The 11,709-nt window shown below is 46.7% G+C and overlaps 1 protein-coding gene across 1 annotated transcript; it reads right to left on the bottom strand.

Moving 5' to 3' along the window:
• Positions 1 to 2,368: 2,368 nt before the first annotated feature.
• PPP1R15A (protein phosphatase 1 regulatory subunit 15A) lies at positions 2,369 to 10,931 on the bottom strand. The gene is made up of 3 exons (XM_033169251.1): positions 10,691 to 10,931; positions 5,954 to 7,436; positions 2,369 to 2,774 (listed from the first exon to the last, which is right to left on the bottom strand). Exons 2-3 carry the CDS (start codon positions 7,427 to 7,429, stop codon positions 2,514 to 2,516), a joined length of 1,737 nt encoding a protein of 578 aa, XP_033025142.1. The 5' UTR covers positions 7,430 to 7,436; positions 10,691 to 10,931; the 3' UTR covers positions 2,369 to 2,513.
• Positions 10,932 to 11,709: the final 778 nt, after the last annotated feature.

The raw sequence follows: 11,709 nt of genomic DNA, 5'->3' as shown, positions 1-11,709 counted from the left end.
TTGGGCAGGGGGGAAGGCTTGTACGTGGCCTGTTTAAATGGGCCAAAGCGCAGGCCTGTGCCAACTGCCATCACGTGCACAGGTGAGTAGCCTTAACTCGCCATCTCATTTCATAGGCAGTCTCTCCCTTGGATGGAAAATAATGTGGGTGTAATAGAGAGCAACCTGTTCCTTCCCTGAGTTGTGCAGTCTGCTCTTGAGCTCCACCCACATGCGTCTCATGTGCCCTGTGGTTTCCCTCCCCTGCTTTCGATGTGCCACCTTCCTTCCCTCCCCATTTAGAAATGCACCATAGGGCAGGGCCCCACATGAACTCTACATGTAAAGCAGCATTGCACCAGTTTCAATGACCCCCAAAGCATCTTGCGAATGTTAGTTTAAGGATGCTACTGAGAGTTGTTGAGACCCCTGTTCCCTTCACAGAGCGACAGTTCCCTGGGAAGAGGGGTTGACTGTTCCCCCTTTAGATGTCAGGCTCCTGCTTCCATCAGCTCCAGGCAATATGTCCAGTGGCTGGGGATGGTGGGAGTTGGGAGTCCAAGAAGCAGGAGTGAAGACCCTTTACCCCTCCAGATGTTGACCGTGCTTGCTAGGCTGACAGGAGTTGTCATTTAACAAGTTTGCCTTTTGCATAGCAAAAGTCTACCTTTGGGTTTCATAGAACTAGATATTTTTTTTACTTGTCCTCTCGCATTAGGCCGAACAGGCTGCCATCTTGCTTAACTGTTTACCTCACAAAACCCATCTACCACCACCACCCTCAACTCGAGTTAACAGGACAGAAGTTATTTCTAGTAGGTCCTGGCTTCATTTTGCCAGTCCTTTATTTTTAAGGCCTTATGAGTCAGTGCCCTTTGGTATGCAAGACTGCATTCCTAAGCCATGAGAGAACAGAAACATGTCATCCATCACAAGGTTGTTTGCGAAGAGCTGATACTGTTCTGGCCGTTTTCTTACTCCAGTGGCTTTTTCCTTCCTCTTTTGTGTAAACTTGGAAGTTGTGCCTACTTGGCAGGCTTAAAACTAGGTTCCGATTTGACAGTTCTAGGAAATAAAATCTAGGGGAAAGAAAGCAAGGGCCCAAAATGGGAGAGGTGGCTTGGCTTTCATCCATTATTTTACTATGTCTGTTGCCACCATCCTAAAATAGCATCAGGATGGGGAACCATTTTCAAGCTGAGGGCCACATTCACCACTGGGCAACTTTCCATGGGCCACATTTCTGTGGTAGGTAAGGGCAAAATTAGGCTGGGGAACAAATTTAGAGAGGCTAGGAGAGCCAAGTTAGGGGCCCAGGGCCTGACACCCCTATTAGCTACAATTCTCAAGAGGGTCAATCCCTCTTCCCAGGGATCTACTGAGAACTGTAGAGCTCTGAGGGGAATAAGTCTCCTAAAAACACTCAGCACCTGTAACCTACAGTTCTCGGGATACTTTGGGGGAAGCCATGACTGTTTAATGATGCTGCTTCAATTAAGAATGCCGATGGGGTTTCAGAGGGAAAGTAGCAGCAGGATTGGGGGAAATCCCCGGCTTTGCCGAAATACCAAAAAAAAAGAGGGGGGGGGGATTGCCATCCTACACTTTCCTGTGATTTCCACCCTGCCATCACTTTATCACATAACGTCTTATTTTGAGATACAGCTTTTGAGGCATATTTGTTGCTCAAGACACCCATATCCCCCTGGAGAAGTATAAACTCTAGTGGGTGCTTCTAGTCATAAATAAGGGGTAAACACATGTGGGGAGACTTCTGAAATCAGCCTTCAATATTACATTTTCAATAACCGTAGATGCCAAGAAGATGATGAGGGAATACACACTGTATTATAGTCATAGCTGTAATATATTTTTTATTTTATTTTAAAAAGTAATAATTTGTGGACAGATAAATTATACATACAGACATCAAGTCTTTGCTCCATCCTGGGAGTTCACATTACTATTTCTAATAATTTAATACATATTTTGAAATTAAGGGGAAAATCCTACTTAAAGAAATCTCAAAAGCTTGCTTTGAAAGATAACTAGCATGTAAAATAGAAATACATTAGGAAACCCTGTGATATTCTGTCCACTTAACATGTGTAAACTAGAGCATGCGCATAACACACTTGAGTGTCCACCAGGGCCACCAATTCCTCATGTTATGCTACACACTTTGTAGACTAAGGGCCTGGCAGCCACGTCCTTCAAATCAACTGAGGTAGTAGCAGCTTTCCATCAGTGCATTTATTCAGGAATATCAGAGCACGGAAGCTCTTGCTCCTCACGGCAACCTCGGGGCCCCACTCCACCCTGAGAGAATTAAATCTTGCTACATTACATCACACACACATACACGGCCCTTTCAGACCCATGAACCTCCCCTTATGATCTCCAGTGTTTTTTAAAAAAGGATTCAATTTGGCTCTCAAAACCTCAGGACCCCTTATATGTATCTCTAATGGACGGTTTACTTCATGGCTGCCATATCTTGAAGAGCCATTCATTCCTGACTTTGGAGGCACAGCTTAATCCGCCTCAGCAGAACCAGAAAAGTGAGGGGAGTTGTCATCGTTGCCTCCTTCCTGAACCCCATAGATCTCCCTCCAAGCTTTGGCCCGGCATTCTGCCCTCAGGCAAGGCTCCAAGATGGCTCCCACTTCAGAAATCCTCCGGCGAAAGCGGCATCGGTCGCGGGCCATTTCCTCCCAGGGGCCACGGCGGGCGGCCCGAGACGCGTAGTTCCAGGCCACAAGCGGGTGAACGGTGACCACCGGAGAGAATCGGACCTGAGGAGATTGAGAGGCTTTGAGGATAGAGGGACAGGTATTGCTCTTACACAAATTTATGCCAACGCTAATTAATTGGCTAGACCTCATACAGTTAACAGGTTGGGGTTTTTTCCCGTCAGGCAATGGGGCCTTCTGAATCCTACTGTCTTTTCTCAGCTAAACAAACCAAATTATCATGTTTTAAGGGACATCCATCCCTGTGCTCCAGGGGTTGGGAAGCTGCTGCTCTCCAGGTGTTTCAGGATGTACAACAGGTTATAATCCTGGCTGTAACCATTCCAGCCAAGAACAGGGAACAGCAGCCTTGTGTTGTCTCCACTTCCTTTTCTGTGGGTACTGAATCAGGCAGGAGAGAAGAGACAAACCACCTCTTACTCCTGTGCAGATACCATACCTGAAAGCCACCAGTGTGATAGAATTGTAGAGTTAGAAGGGACCCCAAGCGTTATCTAGTCCAAACCCCTGCAATGCAGGAATCTCAACTACAGCATCCAGGACAGATGGCCATCCAATCACTGCTTTAAAACCTCTGAGGAAGGAGAGTCCACCACCTCCCGAGGGAGAGAGACCGTTCCCCTGCAGTACAGTTCTTATTGTGTAGCGGTAACAGGTGTTGCAGTAGGACCTGGGAGCCCAGGGCTCAAATCCCCTACTTAGCCATGAATTTCACCTTGGACCAGTCACTACTGCTCAGACTAACCTACCTCACAGGATTGTTATGGGGATTAAATGAGAAGGGGGAGAACCGGTACACCATATTGAGCTCCTTGGAGAGAAAAAGTGGGATATAAACACTAACAATATGCAGGTGAAACTCAAAAAATTAGAATATCGTGGAAAAGTCCATTTATGTAAGCAATTGTTTTCATTAGCTACTGGAGTTTAATATATGAGATAGACTCATGACATGCAAAGCGAGATATGTCAAGCCTTTATTTGTTATAATTGTGATGATTATGGCGTACAGCTGATGAAAACCCCAAAGTTGAAATTGTTAATTTGGGGTTCTCATCAACTGTACTGTACGCCATAATCATCACAATTATAACAAATAAAGGCTTGACACATCTCGCTTTGCATGTCATGAGTCTATCTCATATATTAGTTTCATTACTGAAAGAAATGAACCTTTCCATGATATTCTAATTTTTCGAGTTTCCCCTATTATTATTTACCACCTCAAGGGATAGGTGTGTGAATGTTGACTGTGTCTGCTGAAGAGTAAGACAAAGGCACTCTACCTATGCTCAGAGGAACACTTTCCCACAACTCCTCGAGTTCCATTGCTAATCTCTAGCTGCATCCTGAGCATCTCTGTGGGTTTCAGACAGTTGTGGGCACTGCCATTAACACGGCTGCATTTCCTAGCTGGAGGAATAGAGGCTGTTTACAACTAAGTCCTACTCAGAGTAGAATCACTGAAATGAACCCAAGTTGGCCATGTTAATTAACTTCAATGAGTCTACTCTGAGTAGGGCTAGCACTGGATGAAACCCTAGGTTTCTGCCATGGGTGTCCACTTTGCATTGTTCTTAAATTCATCTAATTATTTTGTGTGCTGCTGTTCTTATATTTGTGGCATTTGTGGAAGGTGACTAAGCAAACTACTAAGCTCAGCTTCCAATAGATCTGCCGGCACTCTGTGGACAAAAGGAGGGAGGGGGAACAGCGAGAGGAAGGCAGGGGAGTCCTGTCTGCTGGGAAATGACCCAGCCTTACATCATCCACTTCCTGGCTGGTCATGTTGCACGATAGGGATGTTACACGATATTTCAGGATGGGCGAAACCAACAGCAGGACGGGGGAGGCCAAATTTCAGGATGGGCGAAACCAACAGCAGGACGGGGGAGGCCAAGGAGCATTAAGGAGATTGCAGGGTGGTGCTAACAGGGAACAAGCTGGGGTGCAGAAAGTAAAAACTGAGGGCTGAGTCAGGTATCTTTAGAATGGGAGAGGAGGCAGCTTAGAAAAGGAGAATGGGTGTAGCCAGGATTTATGTTGGGGGGGGGGAGAACCCAACATTATTTACTTGATAGCCCCCCTTGGCGATGCCCATGAGTCATTCTTCAGTGGTACCTCGGTTTACGAGCTTAATCTGTTCCGGAAGTCCGTTCTTAAACCGAGGCGCGCTTTCCCTAACGAGGCCTCCCGCCACTGGTGCCCTTCCACCGTTCGGTTTCCATTTGTAGACCGAGGTAAAGTTTGCAAACACTACTTCCGGTTTTGCGGAGCTTGTAAACCGAATCGTTCGTAAACAGGACTGTTCTTAAACCGAGGTACCACTGTATTTGTGGTGCTCAAATCACATGGAGTAGGCTGCCCCTTTCTCCCTGCACAAGAGCAATACAGTTCTCACCCCAAGACACACACAGCATGCTCACTTTTCTTCCTTTGAGGAAGAAAATCCCCGTGAATACATAATTTCAACAGATGCAGCTTTCCCCATCACTCCATCTCCATAGCAGTCCGATTCTTTAAAATGGTTTAGGGCCTACAGTATCACAAGAAACACTTTGTTCCCCTATGACCATCGAGACCACCTAGAGAGTACCTAAGCTAGGCATCCTTCACCCTGTGAGGACCCCCCCCCCTTTTCATGGTTTTTTTGTAATGGTTTTTCAGCTCATCAGCTAAGATTTCAAACAGTTCTGATCTACAGAGGCTCACAGAAAGAATTGTTTATCATTGTAAAAGCCTGTTTTAGATGCCTTCAAGTGTTTTTTTTAAAAAACTTGAAAAGCAGGAACAGAGTTCTTTTAATCCATGTAAACAAAAGCCATACCTGTTTAATTTCTGCCTTAACTTCAGCTGTCAAAAAGGGCACGGGGGTGGGGTGGGGAATGGCTTCTGTAACACCCAATTTTCTAGTCATAACTACTGTTGTGTAAACATAGTAGTTAGACAAAGCAGTCACGTGATAAAATTAGGAAGACTTCCTGAAACATTTGTGAGTGAAATGGGCAACTCTAATCCAGGTTAGTAATTGTGAGGGGCAGAACCAAGGGTGTTAGCTATTACTAATTATGGAGTGTCTTTGTGTGTGTGTGTCTTTTTCTCTCTCTCTCTCTTTCACACACACACACACGTGTTTCTGAACTGTCTCCCTCAAGACTCATCCTCTGGAGAACCTAAGGGTTCTGGTTAGTCCACACACAAAAGTATTTAAAGCAACTCACCTTCTTAATCACCTGGTTTGCATCCTGGGAAACTGATGACACTTCTGTGGTCACAGGATCAGAGTTTTCCTCAGAGTCTAGCTGGCAACATTTCTGAGCTGGATGCCTGGAGGAAACTCTTGGATTCCACTTGAAACGTGGTCGTGTTGGTGGATTGCACAGCTCCTCAGGCTTAGAATCCAGCCTTGTCTGATAAAAGGTGACCGTGATTTCCTTGTGTTTCTTGGCCTCAGGCTGAGGGGCAGGTGTGGGGGCTTGAATGGGCTTGGAAAAGCAGAGTGGGTGGAAAGGGTCGTTGCTTGCAAAAAAAGATTCGCAGAGGCTCTCCAATACGTCCTGATGCAGGGAGTCTACCTCTGCTTCCAAATGGTTCTCCCCGTTCCCTGGGTGCCCTCCAGACTGAATGCTCTCTTCCATCTCATCTTCGCTCCACCAGTCCTCTGAATCATCACTGCCATCCTCCTCTTCATCTGATGGACTGTAGAACAAGGATAGGACAAGGGGGCTTTTGGAAACACAGGAGAGCGAGTTGAACGCACCCTTATCTCCACCTTTCTTGTATGCTTCTATCTCTTCCCCATCCTTTGGGGAATCAGATGGACTTTCAAAGCTTTGCCCATCACACATCACCAAATCCCCATTAGATCCCGGGCCCTCCTCGTTTCCCTGGGAAGCGGAGGTAATTTCCAAACGAAAGCCCCCTCCAAAATCCTTTAACTCTCCGTGGTGGCTACAGGAACCTTCCCCATTCTCCCTACAGTATCCGCCAATATTCAATCCTTTCATCAATGCTTGTGGACGGCAACAATATTCCAGCCATTTCTGGGGGGGACTCCCAGGGTTCTCTCTGCCTTCCAACGCCATGTCTTCTTCTGAAGAAACGCCCCAGTCATTTCCAAGGCCGTAGGCAATGGAAGTGCTGATCAAGTATGGTTCAGAAATGCCATCCTCTTCCAAACGCATGCTATCCATTTTGGATGGATCATTAGAAGCCGTCAGAAGCAGTGCCAGGTCTTCTTCAAAACATCCACCTTCAGCCAAGCTTTCCATATCCCTTCGAGGGTAACACTTGTGACTGCCCAGGGAAAGGTATCCTAGATGGGCAGCTGTCAAGTTTCGCCCCTTCACTTTGCTTTCCTCTCTTCCAAGTTCCTCCCAAGTTCCTCTTAAGAGTTGCCTCGTCTTCTCTAAGATGGGCATTGCCCCCTTGGCAATGCCCATCAACACAGCCCTCACCAGGGTGGCAGGGCTATGCTGCCAGAGGTGCAACCACCTCCTCACCCAGTCCATAGCGATCTGGGCCATACGTCCAAGAATCACGGCGGCCATGTTGAACTTGCCAGCAGGGCTGGACCGGATCGATTCGGCAGGGAGGATTTTGGCCATTCTGAGCCTAAAGGGGTCACAGCAAACCAGCAACCTCTCTGTGTCTGAGGGGGGCGATGTCAGTTGGCTGGATGTGATGTGAGGGGGCATCTTAGACCTGAAAAGAAGCAAAGTGAAAATAAGACACCAGCTATTAAAAATCTGAAAGTGGTGCTGGGAAAGCCCAGAGAGTCAGATTGCAATATGCTTTGTTTTGGTGCGTTATAGGAAGGGGTCGGACTTAGGCCCCATCTGCACTATACATTAAAGTAATAGGATACTGCTTTCAAACAGCTGTGGCTCCCCCCAGAGAATCCTGGGAACTGTCATTTGTTGAGGGTGCTGAGAATTGTTAGGAGAACCCCAAGCCATCTCACAGAGGTACAGATTCCCAGAGTGGTTTAACAGTCAATCCCTCTTGCCAGGGCACTCAGGGAATTGCAGTTCTGTGAGGGGAATTGTGTGTGTGTCCCCTAACAAACCTCAGCCCCCTTAAACTACACTTCCCAGAATTCTTTGGGGGAAGCCATGACTATTTAAAGCGGTATGATACTGCTTTAATATATAGGGCATATGGGACATATTTGTGCCTCTAGTTCAGCACTGTCTTCTTTCAACTGGCAATAGTTCGCCAGGGTTTCATCTCCACTACCTGGTCCTTCCCCCACCGCCCACATTTTCTTTTTTCCCTGGAGATGCTAAGGATTGAATCTAGGAAGTTCTGCCTGCAAAGCATTTCATTTACCATTGAGCTGTAGTCTCTCCTGTAAGCAAGACATTTAAAACACACACACACAGGAGATACAAGACCTGAAACCTATCCGGAATCCACCTGAAAGGCCTGTTCCCTTAATCCAGAGTGTGGAAGAACAGGTTGTGAAGTATTTATTACTTATTTATGCCAGGTATTTTATATGCTGCTTAATTTCTAAGCTGTGAGTAAAGGCCTTCTGTTTATAATCAGGGCTGCTATGACTAAGCCCTGTATGGACTGAGACTTCGCACCAACAACAGATTCTGGAATGGAGGCCTTAGGCAAGAAATGTCCTGAAGGAGAATGGGTTATGGTATCGGTAGCAAATAGCACCCTTCCCTGATTGATATTGCATTTTTGGGAGCTCAGGGTGTATATAGTATTTGTTCCAAGCAATATAATGACATGTGCAATGGCATCCTGCTAATTTTTTTGGAGGTTGTTTGAGGGCGGAATATGAATGGTTTTAGTGTTTGTTTAACTGTTCCTAACAAGAAATCCTTTGATGGGTGTTTTATTTTGTAACTAAGTATTTATTTATTTTTAAAGTTAAAAATGAGAGGAAACTTTAATACACACCTTAGCTCTGTACACAACACACATTTAAAGCACCCCCCCCCCAAAAAAAGAATCCTGGGAATTGTTATTTACCAGTCATAGAACTTACAATTCCCAGCACCATTAACAAACTACAGTTCCCAGGATTCTGGGATGTGCTTTCAATGTATGGTGTGTACGCACTCATGAAGTGGATTAGGAAAGGCCCGACTAAGCATAAGACTGTGGAGGAAAACAGGAGGTAGGAAGTTAAGGCATGGGGCAGGGAATCCTGCACTTCTAAGCCCTTACCCCCACATTCCAGCAAGATTACTTCCGCCCCCTATCTGTGCCTCAGTTTATCTCTCTCATATTTTTTTTTCAATGGATTGTTTTCCTGGCTTGGATGTGTAGGTTGATTTAATCCAGGGCGCGCCCCAAACAAGCTCAAGCAAGTGCCCCTGGAACGCTGGCAACACCCCAGTCCGGAAGCAGAAAGGGGGGGAAATAACACAACACACACACACACACACACACACACACACACACACACAGTCTGGATTCCGGGTGTGCAGCTGTCGGGGAGAGAGGAAGAACAGCAAACCTTCTGACCCACAACAGGTTAGAACTGGAAATGGTGGGTAGGGGGAGAGGAGGGGAGGGGAAGGGTATATTCATTTGAAGATTTCCAAATGCCCTCAAAGCAAAAAAGATGCATGGATTCCCAGGATTGTGGGACAACAGCGGGAGAACACCCCACATTTGACAGCCGGAAGATCTTAACGATCAAAGCCCTCCTCTAAAACAGGAAGGGGGCCCATTCAGAAATCGACCCCCTCCCTACCATACAGGACAAATGTCATGCTCTCCAGGGTTATAGCTGAGGATATTCCTAATGTGAAGTACTGTAAATATTAAGTTTGGGGTAGGGGTGCCGAAAGAGAGAACAACAGTGGCAGTAACAACCTCATTGTCATTCATCCTAGTCCGGTAGGTAGGGTGGGATATTTTTGAAAATGTGGAGCGAAAAGGAAATGGTGCAGTTTCTTAACTAAGTGTGCTAGGGAAGGTTGAAACCAAATGAGGGTGAAGTTCAGTTTCTGCTTTCTGGCCTTCCCTCGGAATTCAGTATTGGGGGAAGTGGAAAATTGTGGCAGTCTGAGGACAGAGGAATAGAAAACAAAATCTTGTAAGAGCTCAAAAAGAGGAGGGGATATAACTAATGCATTTTTACAAAGGGGAGGGGAGGTCTGGGGTGCAAGTTAATGGGGGGAATTACCCCCCCAAAAATGCAAAAGAGGACATAGAGGCATAGATAAGATACAGAAGGCTATTGTTTTAGGACTAGCAGTGCCACAATTTGAGGGTGGAGGGGTTCAACATAAAATCAGGATACTTTTTATTTTATTTTAAAAAAGGAACAGCAAAAATATAGAATATCCGTTGCTGAATCTTGAGGAAACTACTGGAATGGGGTATCTGGAGATCTCCCCCACATGGATAATACTGGGGTACAGATTTGGGGCAGGGCAGTACATCGTTGCTCTCCCTAGCCGAGATTCCCAAGACACCATTCTGAGAACCGCATTAAGCAAGGACGAGGACGTAGCAATTAAAAAGGGTGTATGTCTTGGGTGGATACCTGTGGAAGAGATATACGGGGGTGGGGGTGGGGGGCCGGCACAGTGCACGCACCACGAGAGGGAAGGAATCTGGAGGCGCGCGGGGGTGGTAGGCAGGACTCCTGGGTCCTCCGGAGGCAGAAGACCTGGGTCCTAGGGCTGAGTAACTGAGGCGCCTGGGTGGTGTGGAAAGAGGCGTGGTGGGCGGTCTAACACCCAAGTACAAAGCGAAGGAGGGCTCCCGGGTGCCGTGGGCGGGGAGAAGCCGGCCGGGATTCCTGGGTTTTCTAGGAAGGGACGGGAAGATCGAGCTGTTAACAAGCGGTCGGCAAAACTCCCTGGCCTGGCGTGGGAGGGGAGCGAGGTCTAGCCATTTACAATACCTGCGGGGGTCCAGGACTCCTGGGTTCAAAGGAAAGGGGAGAGAGAGGACCCAATGATGGACTTTTGCCTCCTTACCTCTCGAATCGAATTAGCCAGTAACAAACTCGCTCCAGCAAGCAGCTGCGGGGTTGGCGCGGTGATCGGGAGATCGGGCGGCGGGCTTGGCAGAAGAGCGGTCGGTCGCGGCAGAGCCCATGTCTCTCAATCGGCGGCGGCGGCTTTTTTTCTTCTGTGAATAGGAATAGAATGTTTGGATGCCTCGCTGTTGACGCCGAGTCTATATAAACACTCGTTCTGGGAGGATAACGTCACCACATTGTGACGTTGTGGAACGGGGGCGGGGCCAGAGGGAGAGACGTGACCGACGGAGGGTGCTGGGGAGAGGGAGGGGCGAGGAGCAGCGGCGCCAAAACTACTTTCCCTAGTTAGTAGAAGAGAGGCTTCGTTTAGAAAATGTTTCTTGTACTTTCTAGTTTCATTTTCTAAAACTGGTGGGATTTACCATGATAAATACAGAAATTAACTTTTCTCCTTTTCCTGCCTGGAGCAGCCATTTGCAAGGTTTATTGTGGCACAAACTTTCGTTTCATCACAGCTATGTGGCCATTTATTCTCAGCTGGCAAATAACTGTCTATGACTTCTTTTTAATTCCACCCTTCCTCCAAGCAGCTCTGGGTGGCTTGCAAAGTCCCCTTTACACCCCCTGTTTTATCTTCCCCAACAGCCCTGGGAGGCAGGTTAGGAGAGAAAGTTAGGCTCTTCCTTATTCAATATAAAGCAAAGTTGCTCACTTTGTAGGCACAGAACAAGAGGCTTTTTATCAGTGCATAGGATAACAACAACAAGAAGAAGAAGAAGAAGAAGATGAAAGTCACCACAAGGACAAGCTAAAAGGTGGAGTCTTTGCTCCAATCCAAAATAACTTGAGACAATATTTAATTCAATCATTATCAAGTATTAGTCACTTTCTATGCAATAAGAAGATGGATTACAAATTACCACTTTTTCTGTTTTTACCTGAAACCAGTGACCACCACCAGTACACTTACCTGCATGCATCTTGCTTCCATTTTGCATGCAAATAGTCCCAGCT

Source organism: Lacerta agilis, chromosome 14, assembly GCF_009819535.1.
Source record: "Lacerta agilis isolate rLacAgi1 chromosome 14, rLacAgi1.pri, whole genome shotgun sequence".
NCBI lineage: Eukaryota > Metazoa > Chordata > Lepidosauria > Squamata > Lacertidae > Lacerta > Lacerta agilis.
This window is presented reverse-complemented; position numbering and strand designations above follow the sequence as displayed.

Bases quoted from the DNA above. Each gene is read 5' to 3' on its own strand.
- PPP1R15A (XM_033169251.1), bottom strand. From the start codon at position 7,429: ATGCCCCCTCACATCACATCCAGCCAACTGACATCGCCCCCCTCAGAC. The intron at 2,775-5,953 runs GTGAGTTGCTTT...CAATCTCCTCAG, and splicing joins CAAACCAGGTGATTAAGAAG to GTCCGATTCTCTCCGGTGGT.